Source organism: Amphiura filiformis, chromosome 17 (genome assembly GCF_039555335.1).
Source record: "Amphiura filiformis chromosome 17, Afil_fr2py, whole genome shotgun sequence".
NCBI lineage: Eukaryota > Metazoa > Echinodermata > Ophiuroidea > Amphilepidida > Amphiuridae > Amphiura > Amphiura filiformis.
Window position 1 is genome coordinate 59,417,123 of NC_092644.1, and position 17,982 is coordinate 59,435,104.

The following is a 17,982-nucleotide window of genomic DNA, read 5'->3' on the forward strand; positions in this document are numbered from 1 at the left end:
TTATGGGCTGTTTTCATTGGTGTTAGCAAGTAAGACATCAAGGTAGAGTTTCCTGTGTCTGGATCTTCTCATTCCTAGATCCATTCATTTAACACCGTAAATACATATATAGAGGCACCCCACACCCAGACATAAGACAGGTAATTATGGGCTGTTTTCATTGGTGTTAGCAAGTACGACATCAAGGTAGACTTTCCTGTCTCTGGATCTTCTCATTCCTAGATCCATTCATTTAACACCGTAAATACATATATAGAGGCACCCCACACCCAGACATAAGACAGGTAATTATGGGCTGTTTTCATTGGTGTTAGCAAGTACGACATCAAGGTAGACTTACCTGTCTCTGGATCTTCTCATTCCTAGGTCCATTCATTTAACACCGTAAATACATATATAGAGGCACCCCACCCCCAGACATAAGACAGGTAATTATGGGTTGTTTTCATTGGTGTTAGCAAGTAAGACATCAAGGTAGAGTTTCCTGTCTCTGGATCTTCTTATTTGCGCCCCACTTGGAGCGAAGTCCCCAGTTAGTGGGAAAAACACACAAAAAAGTCCTCATTCGTAGGTTTTTACAAACGCACACCCCTCAGATATGACCATGCACACAACTGCACTCACCCAAACATTCAACTATAAATGATAGACAAACTAGACATGATAGCTATATTTTCAAATTTATTTGGTCAAAAGTACATTTCGAGATGAAAATCAAAATGTTTCTTTTCTATTCGTTCAAAAGAGAGAGAGAGGAGATTGAATACTATTTGGAAGTCTCATATGCCATCCTTGATGACTTGCCATGAATGTTCTTTATGTTCACCAACTGAGAAAGGAGCACAAATAATTAATTAGTAGCAAATAAGGAATGAATTATCAACAAATAAAGCGTTAAACAAAGTAACAAAAATTGTATTTGTAACTGTAAAAATGAGGTGCCTAGAAAGGAATCATGTCCTCATATACTCAACATGGAAGTACCCTGGGCATTGAACATTGAAACTTCCATCTACATACAACTTGGCGTTCTATAATAATAGTCTATACCACTTGAAATCCGTATGCCCTCTATGGAAGACATGACCTTAAAATTCCACACATGGGATGAAGCTTTCAAATGGAGTCACCCACGGTTACCATTATGTGAAATTTACACACCCTGTGGTATGGAAGTGTTCCTGTAGCCAATACCTGAGGGCAGGCCTGCAGCCGGGGGGTGCCCAAATTTGCAAAAGTATACAAATAGTCTCAAAATTTAAGAATTTGTGAGCGTAGCGAGCCAAAAAATTGTTTTTTTTAAGCTTTTTTGGTCAAAAAAAAGGTCAAAATTTGGGGAAGAAAATCCACTTTTCACAAAATTGCCCCCCTGGAAAAAAATCCACTTTTTCAAAATCAGCACCCCCCTACAAAAAATCCTGGCTACGGGCCTGCCTGAGGGCCCTGACCATACTGAGCAAATTAACAAGAGCACCACTGGTGCTGTAGCTCATTTGTTATGGGTTATGGTCGGAATACCATGCTTAGCTATGTATAGCCATGCATAGATATGTATAGCCATGCATAGCTATGTATAGCCATGCATAGTTATGTAGAGCCATGCATAGCTATGTATAGTCATGCATAGTATAGCCATGCATAGTTATGTATAGCCATGCATAGCTATGTATAGCCATGCATAGCTATGTATAGCCATGGATAGCTATGTATAGCCATGGATAGCTATGTATGGCCATGTATAGCCATATGTAGCCATGTCATGGCCATGTATAGCCATGTATAGCTATGTATACAGGGCTGCCAACTTTGAAAAACACATTTCAGTATTCTCAAAATCACCATAGTGCTGTGATCAAGCACAAATCAGCATTTTGAAAATATACTTACGGTTCTCAAGATATTTATTTATTCAAGGCATTTATTTATTTGTACCTTTTGCTTGTCGAGTATCCTTTGATTTTATTTTGTTTAATACAGTTTTGTTTGTATATTTAATGTGTTGGATGCACCATCGGATAGATGAGTGCCACTGATGTAAAAGCAATTTCCAAATAAAAACTTGAAACTTAAAAACTACAACACTTTCATGGTAAATGGCATGCATAGCTATGTATAGCCATGCATAGTTATGATAGTCATGCATAGCTATGTATAGCCATGCATAGCTATGTATAGCCATGCATAGCTATGTATAGCCATGCATAGCTATGTATAGCCATGCATAACTATGTATAGCCATGCATAGCTATGTATAGCCATGGATAGCTATGTATGGCCATGTATAGCCATGCATAGCTATGTATAGCCATATGTAACCATGTCATAGCCATGTATAGTCATGTATAGCCATGTATAACTATGTATACAGGGCTACCAACTTTGAAAAAACACATTTCAGTATTCTCAAACCTCAAAATCACCATAGTGCTGTGATCAAGCACAAATCAGCATTTTGAAAATATACTTATGGTTCTCAAGATATTTATTTATTCAAGGCATTTATTTATTTGTACCTTTTGCTTGTCGAGTATAGCCATGCATAGCTATGTATAGCCATGCATAGCTATGTATAGCCATGCATAGCCATGCATAGCTATGTATAGCCATGGGTAGCTATGTATGGCCATGTATAGCCATGCATAGCTATGTATAGCCATATGTAACCATGTCATAGCCATGTATAGCCATATATAGCTATGTATAGCCATGTATAGCCATGTATAACTATGTATACAGGGCTACCAACTTTGAAAAAACACATTTCAGTATTCTCAAACCTCAAAATCACCATAGTGCTGTGATCAAGCACAAATCAGCATTTTGAAAATATACTTGCGGTTCTCAAGATATTTATTTATTCAAGGCATTTATTTATTTGTACCTTTTGCTTGTCGAGTATCCTTTGATTTTATTTTGTTTAATACAGTTTTGTTTGTATATTTAATGTCTTGGATGCACCATCGGATAGATGAGTGCCACTGATGTAAATAATTTCCAAATAAAAACTTGAAACTTAAAAACTACAACACTTTCATGGTAAATTTTGCACACACATCTAATTTTCCTGACTTCATATTTCAAACAAGTGCTCCCTTCAATCTTCAGAACAGGGAAAGGCCACTAGCCTAGTGTGTACCCCCAGCACTTCCCTGTTCAGACTTTCTGTTTGTCTGTTTTGTAATGTCAGAGAGGGGTTGTCATGGTCCCATATACTGATATACTAGGCCAGTGCCAGTCAAAAGGACATTTCACCTTGATTAAATGTTTACATAACTAATTGGGTCAAGATGTGTGATATAAAGTGTAAATGAGTGAGATGTTTGTTCAAAGACAGGGTTGCCAACCAACAATTTGGTAGCCCAATTAGTTCAGATTTGGGAGAATTTGAGACACTATTTGCTCATGGCTCGTGCACAGAAGTAAGGGCTTATAGACAGCACAAGCCCAATTGGTGCTAAAAGCAACACTGAAAAGCAGACATTGTAGCTGCACTGAAACAGTAAAGTTCAACAATCTCTTTTACAAATTTGCACGATCAAGGAGTTTGTACAGTGTTTGTAATATGAAAAGCACCACAAACAGTCTACATAGGAGACTATTCCATGAAATTAGGTAAAACTTTTCGTAAGAAAATGCTCCAAAAATGATACTTTCCGTCCGAATTTTTTTAGCTAAATAAGTAACAATCATGAACCATCATGCAAAGATCGCCGCCTCAAATTACCAGATCCATTGCTCAAACGATGTAGCAAGAGAAAGAAAAAAACATACAGAAATATGGACTATGCCTATAGTGCATTGCGTTTACGCAATGAGCTAAAAATGATTCTCATCTTTATTAATAGTTTTGCCATTGTTTACTGAAATAATCTTTTTTTTTGTATTGTACAAAGTATACATGCATAAAGTAGCAACATTTATATAAGCTCAAAAATACAACTATATTATTTTAAACATGTTGAAAATAATTACTTATGATTTTAAAGAGTTTCAGTGCTGAAATTTTGTCTTAGAACATTGTTTGTCATAAAATTATGGCCCACTGCCAGTCACTGAGGTATTTGTAAATCATTTATTGACATCACTTTCAACTCAAGCCCAGTCTCATTTTTGGTCTCTTCTGTCTTGGACTGCCCGGTTTCAGTCTTGGTCTCAGCCCAGCCAATCTCACTCTTGGTGAGTCTCGGTTTCGGATGGGCTGGTCTCGACTACAACACTGTCTTTTACTTCTTTCGAAATGTCTCTGCGTTTTCTCTCTATTACATCTGGATGTGTTGATTCTGCACGTCTTCTCATATTTTTGAATTTATCTCTGAGTCTTGACTTCCAAGTACCCTATAAAGAAGAAAACACACAATATTTTAGAAATGTTATTATCTCAAAGCTTGTGAAATTGGAGAAATTGAAACCAATCTTCCAAATTGATAACAATGCAGAAATAATGATGTTTCCAAGTAATAGATTTATAATGACACATAATAATCTTCCATTGGGAGCTATAGTCTATACTTTCCGTAAGTCTGTAATTTAGATATTGTTTTTTACTATACCTCTAAGATTCAGCTTCCATAGGGTGAATTTCAAATAGTATATAGCTCATTTTCAGCAATGATGAGAAGTATATAAAGTATACATTTTCAGAAAGGAATTGATGCAAGGAATCCAAATAGCATAATAGATTTAACAGTTTTTGAGAAAATCTAAAAATTTGATTTTACTTTACTGACTCAAGGAAGGTATATGGACTATAGCTGAAAATGGGCTATATACTATTTGAAATTCACCCCTATGGAAGCTGAATGTTTCACACAAGGAGTAGGTATTTCAAATTGAGACACCTGAATGGGTGACTCCAGTACACCTGCTGTGAAAGATTAAGACCAATTTGCAGTTCTGAAATTTAAGGCCAAATATAGATTTTTGAATATAGCTCTAGTAAAAGCCAGACACTACCCTTTATCATACCACTAAGCTAGGGAAACATCAAAGAACTCAGCCAACCTGATATATATTTTTCATATCTAGTCAGTGAGTGCATTGCTTTTTGATAATCATACTTTTGTGTTTACCTAATTAATTTTGGAAAGGGTCCGGCACAGATTTATTACTGCATAATAATATGGCACTGAATAAAGTGAAGAACATGCTTTTTATACATCAACAAATTAAGCATATGTTCATAGAATATTTCACTGATATGTGGTCACACTAACCTAGAAAGTATCTTTATTGATTATTGTAAGAGAAAAAAATGCCCATTCAAAAAGTTCTCTACATCTTACCTCCATCACTAAATTGAATCATAAATATTTACTGTTTATTTGAGGGCTACAAAATGCCACTTTAACATTTTATCAATTCTAATAATAATAATAAAGAGAGACTTAAAGCCATATTATAACATTTGCTGAGGAGAACTCCCTCAATTTTTTTTTTCAAATTCAGGTTTTTACACGATTGTAATGTACTTTAGTAAACAAAGATTCTCAGCAAAAATCAAGACTTTAGGTGCCATAGTTTTGTCTAAATCCGAGATTTTGAATAAACCGCTGGAACCGTCGTTTTATTATTACGATAGAAATATTAGTCAAACGCGTATGCGATGTTCATAACACATACTACGTACACGGCGTGCGGGACACAAACACACACACGCCAGAGCATTGTACCGTAGTACAACTGCCGGAGTAACATATAATAGCGCTAGTAGTAAATTCCAATTTTCTATGCTTTACCTCACTTGTTCGGCTCAAAATTAAAAGGGGATATATCTGACAGTAAAAGCTAACATTTTATTTTTAAAGAAATGCTATAATATGGCTTTAATATAGCCAGCAATGCATGAACAATATTAAACAAGATAAAAACAAGAATCAAATCAAAAGCGAAATGATTACACAGGCAGATCATCGAGCTGCTAATAGAAGGAGAGTCCATAGAAAAATCCTAATCAACAAGAGGGATAAGCCGATTATGCTATTCAACTTACATGAGACTCCTCTGCCCCCATACCATCTCTGAGGTGAGGGAATCTGCCCAGAAGTGCAGACACCATGCTATCATACTTATGCGTATTTGGATAAAAAAAAAAAAAGTGATAAAAAATGATTTTGCAACATTAAATTAGGTAGAAATATGGATGTAATAGATGTATCTAAAATAAAATACTTATCTATTATACATTGTTTACTCAATTAGTTATTAATTAATTAATTATTTATTGTGGTTTCTAGAAAGCTCTATTTTTTTTCTAAAATGCTCATTTGCATAATTATCATGTCACTTTGCATCAACCCTGGTTTTGTTTTATTATCTGCTTATTATCATACATACTGCTTTCACATTGTTATATTTATTATGTTGCCATACTGTATCCTGGAACAGTATCCGGGTTTAATTAATCTAGAGTCTGTGTTTAATAAGGCCATCATTATTAAAGTTTCTTGTAAAAAATAATTGCTTTTCTAATTGTATTGTATATAAAAATATCTTTATATTTTGCTAGTTTCATTGTAACCCATTTTTGCATGATGTATGGATAAATAAGATTGATTGATTGACAAGCATTATTTTTAGAATTTAGTTAGCATCTGTCAGGTGTTTGTTTTACCTGTCCCAAGAGCAAACTGCTCATCCAAAACGATAGACAGGCAGACAGACAGCTAAGACTCTACTTAGCTATCCGCAATATGCTTGTCAGTCCAAAAGACAATGTGAAGATTGTGACTCACGGTACATCAAAGAGAAGGAAAGAACTTAATGCTAGCTGTCAAAAGAACACAACAAGAAGAGCTCACCAGTTGAGTCACATATCGTTGTTGGGCAGGAAAAACCTCCCATGTGTCACCAGCCCCTGAACATGTTTAAAACAAAACCTCCTATGTAACCTTTTGGCAGTTTTGCCAGGCAGTTTTGTTTTAAACATGTTCAGGGGCCATAATCACATAGGAGGTTTTTCCTATCCAATGACGATGTAAAAACTCATTCAAAAAAATTGAACTGAAAGAGGTGGTCTTCTTAAACACAGACTCTGGATTAATTCCAGATAAATCTAGATGGTTCCAGCTGGGATTGAAAGAATCCATGTATATATATACTTGCTGCTCATAACCTGGATCTCAATAAAGACAGGGGCTACCAGCTGTCTACCAACCTGTCATGTCATGTGACTCTGACGTCTTGTCTTATTCACATGAGTAAAATCCCACTCCGGCCAACCACTCTTGAAAAAATCTTGTCAGATGATGGATGAAAATTTGACTAACTAGACCATTGTTTTTTCTTTCTTGCTGTGTGACTAGTTTAAATTTACCTCAACAATTAATATTCCTTACTTTACAAATGAAATAGATGTAGTGACATAAGACCAGACTCCAAATACTAGATCTCTAAATCACACCTCCAGTTAAAACTTCTGCAAGGAGTATTTGGAGGTCCACAATCCAAGATCAGTAAATCTGTTAACAAACATGTATGTTCCAACACCTGTAAAGTCTACTACTACTACTATACTTACAGTGTATATGAAACTGCAACATCATAAATGCCATCTAAGAGTTGAGACTGTTGTAACTTCCCTGTAAAATGTTCTCTTCTTATCAAACTTCCCCATAGCTTGGGTGGAAACATAGACGGTTGTATTGGAAATGGATATGGCCACTCTTTTCTGGAACTAGAAAGAATTAATATTAAATGATTATAAACAATATTATTAAAATTTATATGGTGTTAACAAACACAAGTCAAACAAAGCTATTTGCGATAACTCAGTTCTCGCTTCATCAGGTCCCGAGAGTGATTTCCTGTGGTGGAAACCTTGTTGGAATTCAACTTTTTTTAAAAAAATCGACATTTAATTGGCAACATCTGAAGAATAATGAAGATTAAATCAGACTACCGCTCTCAAACCCGGTGTGGGGGTACTTAGTATAAATGACCATACGGGGACGTGCCGCAAAAATATGGGTAGCATTTTCGGCCTTTTGGTATATCAATGACCCCTTTTTCTAAGCCAATTTTGGTATATGAATGAGTCCTTTTTCATTTTTTTTTTCAATTTTCTTGAAAAATAGCCCAATTTTGCCTCAATCTAGCCCAAATTTTGAAATTGTCCCAAAAAATTTGGGAAAATTTGTAAAAACTAAGACAATATGGGTCAATATATATTGATATATATCGATGGGTCCAAATTTCTTAAAAATTTGGTATATTTATGGGTCCACTTTCAAATTCTCAGCGGCACACCCCTACCTAAACCCCCACCTTTGTTTCCAATGGACATTTTATTGTGAAATGTCATTGTACAAGGAATACATTTAAAAAAAAATCCACATAGCCCCGAATGAAAAGTATTTAATTATCTCTGTAATCACTCAAAAAGCATTTTGTGTGAATTTTACATCCGAAATAAGTGCTATTAAATTTTTATGAGCCTTTTTATTTTACATGTAAAGTCTATGGGGGTGACGATTAGAAATGGATGGCAATATTGAAAAAACCCTTATTTTGGGCCATTTTAGACACTAAAATGCCCATAAAAAAGAATAGCACTTAGTTCAGATGTAAAATTCACACACAATGCTACCTTAGTGGGTACAAACATAATTAAATACATTTCATTCGGGGGCTATAGAAAACACAAAAAATGTCCTATACCTTAATGGTTATGGAACAAAGGTACCCCCAGGTCTCAAACATGATGCATTTAGAGTTGGGTAAATGAGAATTATGTCCTTTGGAGGGTCCAATGTACAGGAGAACCATACCTGTATGTGCATCTCGCAGTCAGTTTCCAGAACAGTAGTGTGTTAAACTCTTGAATGCCCCAACACATCCCTGTTTTCAAATGGATCCCTCTTACTGATTTCTTATTGCTTGTTATTAAACAAATTAAAAATATTTTATGCATGTTTTCTGGATTTTACAAGTAAAACAATAAAATGCAGGAAAATTGCTATAGGCCCACCCTACAGCACATGAACTTAATTGTTGTTTATAGCTTAATGGAAACATTTGTTTGTGGGATAGGATTATGGCCTCATTTACACCAAGAAAAGTTGCGATTCGATTCCAATCGGGTCACTATCATTAAATTCAGTTGAATTAAGCTGCTATTAAGGTAGTATATTGTATAATATGTACATAAGAAATTTGATTGCGACTTAAAATGTTATTATCGAATGTTGCTTGGGAGCCTCATTTAGGGGACTGGCATTTTCTTTGGAAGGGGTCCCAAATTTACAAAAAGTCAAGCGTCAATAAAATTGCGACCCCCTATTTTGACAACAAAAATTTTATGACCTCCCCACCACTGATACAACTTACCCCTAAACAGGCTAAAATTGTATTGGAATCAGTCTGTGATCATCTTGTGACTCCCTACATTTTAGTCATCAAAAATATTATGACCCCCCTAATTGTCTTTCCAAAAATGTATGACCCCCAGTATATTTGGGATCCCTTCCAAAGAAAATACTAGCCCCCTTCATATCAAATTTCACAACTGATTTGTATCTTTTATTAAGTTGTCATCAAATTTCCCTAAATGTAACTTCAAGATTAGAATTTCCACAAGATTTTAAACAAATTGGACAAACTAGGGTCAGAAATGGGTTGTTAAAAGAGCTGAAATGCAACAGGCGGCCAGGGGCCTTGTACCTCATATTCATGTATATGGACTCACAAATACACTCTAAACAAGTATTTTCCCCTGGGTAAAAAACACAACCAGTGGCGTAGCCAGGGGGCTGGGGAAAATGGCTAAAAATGGGACATAAAATTGGACACAATTTGGCTTTGCCTCCCACACTAAAATCCTGGCTACGCCACTGCATATAACAGTATACCACACAAAGTGTTTTCCAACAATACTTCTCATGGAGTACAGCACACCCCTGTATATGGAATAGGTCACCTTTTTGCTTCTACTTTGGACACCCCACAATTGATGTTTAAAGTAATAATGTACATGTATACAGTAATAGTGACAAATTGTCCACAAATAGCAACAGTTGGGCCTTCATTTCACCAATTTTTGACTTTATTTAAACTAAAATTGTACATTGCACTACCAAAATGGTACACCAAATAGCTTCAACTGGGCTCATTTCATTTTGCAAAAGTTTATCACTTATGAGGGGGCCAGTTTTTATTTTCCTCAAGGTGCCCCCCCCCCCCCGAATGCTATAGCTCCGCCATTGTGTGCCCCCCTACAGAAACAGATTGACACCCCTGATAATGAGTCACATGACATGTTATTCACATCAAGCAAATCTCTACAGAGACTTGCACCAACTATCGTAGGCCACATAAATCGCTTAAGCTGCCAAACCAATCCCACCAACTCTTTAATACATGGACCTATTTTCATGGGTCTTTTATTTCATCCCTGAAATGAATCAAATGGACACACAAAGATTTGACACGCTGAAATATGATTTTATTTCCAACAGTATTGTCATTTGAATGCCTTGCACAATATGAATTTCATCTATTTGATCTCAATGCAAATTCACTTATTTTTTAAAATGTATGCAGACTACCTCATACGGTCACATTTGTCAGATAATTTATACATTTTTGGAATGGGAATAGTAAAAAGAACATCTGGTAACATTTAGTAACAAAAGTGCATAAGTTCACTTTTCTGTCAAAAAGTAATGAACCCCCTCCCATTTGATGTGAATTTCAAATTATTAATCTTGAGATGAAATTCCCCCTTACTTTCAAGTTTTTAATTTAAGTTGTTAACTTATTTTCTGGTCTTGAATACCCAGAGATTAATTTGAAAGATTTTTAAGCATATTATCTTTAGAATGATTGTAGTAAATTTGCATTAAATTTGAAATTTGTTTTGGCAAGTACTGCAAAAATGTTGACATTGGGTACTTCTCCGATAAAGTGTACATTTTGGCCAATAATGCTGAATTCTTTGCATCACCTCTGTTCCAAAATATTACTTTTCAAATATCTAAATGTTTTTGAGGTATAGACACACATGAGGTTGCCTGCATAATCTGCATTGCTTTACACACTCCAGAGTTGCACATACCATATTTCCAAAACAAGGCATACGAACATTTTAACAAAATAATATATGCACAGAAACATATGTGAGAATATAAAAAAAATAATTTTTATACATACAGGTATGAACATAAAATTATTTACAGGAATAACGGTAGATGATACATCATAAGTTTTGTACGATGTAAAGTAAAAATTTGCTTAATCTAACCAAAACAGTACCTTTTGAATTCATCAGTTGATGAAATTTAACCATAGATGGTTGTTCATAAGAATAATTATTAATGAGACGATTTCTCTCATTGTTAAAGAAACTGCACAATAAAATGTAATGAAATTTGTCTCCAATGACATTATTAACTCACATTTGTTACAAATTCTATCATTCAGGTTAAGGTAACAGGTTAAGGTTAACATAACATCCAGCTTAAATAGGAAGTTTGCTAATATTTCTACATATTTCAGACCACTGAATCCAGTTGTAAATATGTAATGTGCACAAATATGTACATGAGATATGTTAAAATCCCATACAAATCCATGGCCTGACTATTATAAAGTTCATCAAAAGTGCATGACAGTAGTTTGTATCCAATATAAATCAACATTACTGTCAAAAAATCACCTCTAATAAAAAAAAACCCTCGATTTTTGGAAAATTGAAAGCCATAGGGTGCTTATTACAGGAAATGCAGCAGGGCATGAAATCAACCTCACTTTTCTATGAAGATCACATGTCCGGATAACAGAGAGATCCATATAAAAGAGGCCTGCATAAGGGAGGATGGACTGTACTTTAAATTCTTCCCATACAATACATGTACTAACAAGTACTTCTTGTAATAATTCTAAAATGGAAAAATATTGGCATGATCGACAGGGATTGTATAAATTAACATAATTTTTCAACAGGTTCCCTGTCGCAATTAATAATAAAAGCAGAAAAAGTAATTAATTCCGTTTCAAATGTTCAAATTTCCATAATTATTCAAAGTCGCAAATTGTAACCATAATCATAACTAGAAAATGTCTGCGCATTCCTGCGGGCACCAAGATTTTCATTTTACAAAAACAATATAGTGATACAAATCACCTTTTGCAGTCACTGCACAGGTCATATCAAATTTTAAGCCTCAAACACTTCAGGGCAGCATTGAATTTACTTTGTACAGGAGGCTGACAACTTTTTTTGGATTTTTGTTGTCATCTTGCATATTGAGTAGTACTTTTTGTATGAAGGTGAGAGTTGAAGTGACTTTCTTATCGTACTGTAGGTTGAACACATAGTGTACCGCCATGAGCCTTTTTACAGCACCAATAAAATCTGGAACACAGCACACCACCTGTCCTTCTGCAACCACCTTGAATTCTGTCACCTCAGATTTCAGAATGTTGATAACTTCACCATCATATTCTATGTGAGGTGCCCCCGGAGCTGTCTTGAGTGATCCTTCCACATTCTAAAAAGGAAGAAAAACAATAAAACCAGTTTTAAAGTTCAATACAGAAAAGTGTCAGATACATAAAGGATTTAGAAAAACATTAAAGAATCTCAATTGTTAAATTATAAATGGTGCAAATTATACACAGCTTGAAATTTTGACAACCCATTGAGACCCCTAACAGCTGAACCTTTGACTGTTTGAATAACTAGAACACATTTTGGATGATTTTGACCTCTGTAGTCCATAGGCATATTGGATGACCTTTGACCTTTGGCCCATAGGCATACATGTATTGGTAGCCTGTGTTAGTTTGACCACTTGACCATTGACCCTAAACTATATCAAGAATGTATTACTCCCTTGACACTATGACAGAGGTTCTGTAAAAATGTGGTGTTCATTGGCAATTTGACCCCAAGATGACCTCTGCATGACCTTTGATTAAGTAAACAATTTCCTCTAGACAATGGGTCTTCTGACCAAAACTCCAAAACCTTTGAGCCTCACATATGTAAGCAAATGTATTACATTGTGGACATCCATTCTGACCAAATTGGGTGTCTGCATAGTGTTTCTGGCCCATTTAAAAGAAATTCACCACTAGATGACCTTTGGGATCCCCTTGCAAAGTTGACATGGCCCCTTGCCCTTTATCACCATGCCAAATTTCAACATATGTTATAGCACAGCAAAATGCAAAAGCTGACACACTAAGTAGTGTAGATTGGGCTATTCCATTTGAAATCCACACCCCCCCTGTGGAAGATTTACAATGCTACCTAAATTCCAGTTGGGCCAAATGTACAATCCGGTTGGAAATAGTCCCACGTTTCATTGTAATTCCAGCTGAATCATGTAGAAGATTTACAAATTTAACATAATTCCAGCTGGATACCCTATGGAAGATTTGCATTTTGACCTCAATTCCAGTTGGAAACATTTACATGTTTTGTGTGGAATTCTAGCTAAAAACTTCATTCCAGTCAGATACCCTGTGGAAGATTTTCATGTCGACTTCAATTCCAGTTGGAAACATTATCGGTGGAAAATTTAACTTTCAGTCGGATACCCTGTGGAAGATTTGCACTTCTACCTCAATTCCAGTTGGAAACATTTACATTTTGTTAGAATTCCAGCAGAGAAGGTCTAAAACAGGGTAGAAATTCCCGGGGTCACTCCCATTGTGGCCTGTACACCAATTCACGATAATCAACTTTTGAAAAGCACCCTAAACAAGGATTTAACCCTTGGCTAAAACAATATCCTAAACAGGTGTTTTTACACCCTAAACAGGGATTTTATTCCTTGCATCAAATTTATACCCTAAATTTTATTTCCGCGTATTAGCAATTGCAATTTTGCTACCCTTTTTTCCAATATTTCATGTTTTTGACACCCTAAACATGTTACGCGCGTATCGTGCTTACCCACGAAAAACTACCCTTTTTACGCGTTTTCATTATCGCGGATGGTGTACATGCAGGCCACAATGGGAGTGACCCCCGGAGAAATTCCCTGTGGAAGATTTGCTTGTTTTCTGAGTATGGTGGAAATTTAGAAATAATAAAAACTGTTAGACGCAAAAAACATGTTTGCTTGAAATATTATCATGCTGAAATTTATACCAATAACCGATACATTTTGAGTTGGACCATCATGGGGAAATCCCCCCCCAACCCATTGGCTCATAATTATTGCACAGCCCCTAATGAGAATTTTTTGTCAAAATTTATGAATTTTTTGTTGTTGTAAAAAAGAATTTTTTATAGATAGAATTCTTGACAGTTTCTTCAGATTTTTATTTTGCTATACATTCATTCATTCAAATACCAGATAGACTTTAGGGACCGATCGTTATTTACGGCAGGGGGGGGAATGGGTGTTTTGACAAAAATATCGACAAAAAATTTCGCATTCCCCCCTCGCGTCCGCTCAAAATTTTCGCGTTCCCCCTTGTTTTCCCAATTTTCTCCATTTAAAATTTAACAATCCCCCCTCCTGGTTCAACTAAAAATTTCAGGTTCCCCCTCAAGACCACAAAAAATTTCGTGTTCCCCTAAATTTACCCATTCCCCCCTGCCATAAATAACGATCGCTCCCTTATAGCCAACTTTAATAGACCTCAAGTGACAAGAAATCTACTTTGTCTGCATTGTGAAGTTTTTGTTTTAAGAACAGATAATTGCAAAAATACAATGCCACATAAATTAAACCATTAACATTCTAAAACCTATTTTTAGGATGAGTGTCCTTGGCCCAGTGGAATAGTTTTAAAACCACTTCAAGTTTGTGCACAGAAGCTGTGGACCACAGTGGACAGTGTATGGAGCATAATTTGATTATGATCTTTAGTCTGGGCTTTTCTCAGGATAGGCCTTGCTTCATGTTTTTTCTACCTGGTTACAGATTTTCACATAACAAATTCAAGTTTTATATTGACATGTGAATTTATAACCCTTTTACTGAAGTTCAAGTATAACTGAGTCTTCTTTTTTACTGAAGTATAATGCGTCTTCTAACCTCAAAACTGATTACCACTTCACTTTTTGTATTGATATTTTCATACAGATAACAATATAATTTAATTAATATAATTGGCCTGGTTGCTTATTTCTATTCTTGGCTTTCTAGAGTTCAAAATCGTAAACATTTTCAAACAAAATTGCCTGCATTTTTATACCCAGGGCATTTTAATTTTAAGGTGTCATTTTGGTGTCTAAAGGTGAAATTCCAAGCAGGTTGGACAACATACTTTGATGGACAAATTAAATTTGGCTACAATATAATTTTGAATTGATTTCTAGGCTGATTCCTATATGTATCATGCCAATGTCTCAGATTCAAATGTCAAAGAACTTGCCCATATGAAAAAATAAACACTTAAAAATTCCACACTACATGCTCATTTTCTGATATCAGAAAGATGAGAATTAAAAAACTCATTCTTAATTTTTTTTCAGTTTTGATCGTTATCAAAGCAGACGGACATGAAACTTTTAAACCAATTACCTTTTCCGAAAAGGCATTGATATATTAGATGGGCAAATGGTCTTTTGTACTGAGTACCCCCCCCCTAGCTGTTTATACAGGCTATTTGAACCATCAACCATGCCCCCGCATATTTCATTATAATCTGTTAGAGCATGACAGTATCCTATGACTATCACCCTCCACTTTGTCATATCATAGGAACTAATATTTTTCCCCTGGTCCAATTCAATCTTTCTACTGTGTGGCGCATAGGCGCGACCTTTGTCCCACAAACGTCTATTAATTTGGGTTAACCACGACCTTCCATGATATACCAGGTTCAACAGCAACTTAACCGAAGGACGACCTTGCTACCATTTACCATATCCGTTCAGACTGTAGCATTATTCACACAAGTAGGTGATTGGTATTACAAAGAGTGGAACAATATAATAGTTTTTATGCGCTGAAACGTAAAGTATAGTAACTGATATGTTTTCTGTAGTTCATCCAAAGACAAATATAAGTAACAGTAATCACTATTTGTTAAAATAAACAAAAAAGCAGCATATAATCATGCCACGTAGTAAAATTTTTATAAAATCATACCCGCTGAAAACTGGAATCAACCAAAATATCCTATGTGGAGAACAGCGTTCAATAACCTTGAGTTTACCTGACCTGACAAGCAGAGAAATTTTGACCTGAAAACTTACTGAAATATCTTACCGTTATCAAATTGAAACTGATGAGCGGAGCTTATAGTTTACTTATTGAAGTAAACTAGGGTAAATTTAGTTAATATAAAATGTTAACTAGGTTCAGACACCTCTGCATATTTGCTGCGACACTGCAATCCTTTTCCAGGGCAGTTTTTCTGCAGAGAGCTGCTGGTGCACTGCTGAGACTAGCTCAGTCCTATGCAAGGTCGCGTGTTTTGTGGTAGGGGTGATTTTGTAGTATTTTTAGTACAAAAAAAATCGGTCGGTGTGTATAACAGCCATCAAAATTCACGAAAAAAATACACGAAGTGTACAAATATATATGAAATCCATATCTACCCCTGCATAAATTGTGACTATTACAATTTTCCCGATTTTAACACTAAACCGCCGACGGCTGTTGCTGGTCCTATAGCGTAGCATGCAGGGGTTTGTAGAGGTCATCTGGTTTAATACGGAGTGGAATAGGAAAAATGGACCGATAGTTTGTATTGCTGTTTTGAAGGGGAAAAACCTCGGGCCCTCTTGATTTTGAGTTTACCGCTTCCTGCCCGCATCCAAAATGATTGAGAATTGCAAAATATTTAGGCCTAATTATTTGATTTTTATTTGATATTTTGATCAAATTTAATAGCTATGATGCTGAACAAACAAATAACATCCCTGCATTTGTGTGAAATCAACCATAATTGCAATACAATTAAACCCGCAGTGCCAAAATGTACCGTTGATATTGCATATGTGACCACTCATTTCAAAAGAAAGAAAATGATATATTAATTAAGAATAAACTTTTTGCAGTTCACATTGTTAATTTATTCATTCAAGGTTTATTTTGATTCTCATTTAAAATGTATACTAACAGTTATAAATATGCTCTTGTAATGTTTTCCGTTTGATTCGTCAGTTTACTCTTTATTCATTTGCTTATTTGTAAGACAAATGTCTCGTTCAGAAAATGATTCTTCAAAAACTTGTTCTGTTCTGTTATCATGCTCCCACTTAATAAAACCCAACAACAATAAATAGTTATTTTGCCCTATAGGTAATTTTATCAATGTTTAGTCATATCAAGCATTTATAAAATGTCTAAAATTTACATTTAATATTTAATTACATTCTCTGTTAAATTTCTTGTCTTGACTAATATAAATTTGTTAGTTTACTTTATTTGTACACCAAGCACATGAAGTATAATTAATTCATCATTTAACAAACAAAATATGGTCATACATACTGTCTTTAGTTGAAAAATTTGTCATGCATGCACAAATGACAAATTTTAATTTATCGTGAAAAAGTTCCTTATTTGACAAATTCAAAAAATTTCAGAACATTAATTTTTATTGCAAACATTTTGATTTTAATAAGATTGTCACTGAAGTTTGTTAGGCTTATGTGTGCAATACCTTGTCATTTTATTGTCTTCTGGCATTCTACATTTGCCTATGAACGCATAGTAGATGTGTCAATCAATCGAATTGGTCGTTCATTTTAATTCATTCATTAATTTCAATCATTTGTATTATATTTGTTTTAATATATCAAGCCTGTAAATATTGTCAACTGAGGGAGTATGGGCAATTCACTTGCATGACTTATTTCTGCCCCAATGTTTGTTGACTTTTTCATCAAAAGTAATATTTTCAATGCTAAAAAATATTTATAAAATTTTAAATAAATTTAAAATAATTTGTAATGCAAGAAAATGAATTTTTATTGCAAACATTTTGATTTTAATAAGATTGTCACTGAAGTTTGTTAGGCTTATGTGTGCAATACCTTGTCATTTTATTGTCTTCTGGCATTCTACATTTGCC

General features: G+C 35.0%; 1 protein-coding gene across 1 annotated transcript in view; it reads right to left on the reverse strand.

Annotated features, from left to right (window-relative positions):
• Positions 1 to 12,035: 12,035 nt before the first annotated feature.
• The window catches only part of LOC140138073 (uncharacterized), a 91,954-nt gene continuing 86,007 nt past the window's right edge, over positions 12,036 to 17,982 (reverse strand). The window contains exon 10 of the mRNA XM_072159919.1: positions 12,036 to 12,485. Coding sequence (XP_072016020.1) covers positions 12,168 to 12,485 — 318 coding nt within the window. The 3' untranslated portion in view covers positions 12,036 to 12,167. The remainder of the gene's footprint in view (positions 12,486 to 17,982) is intronic.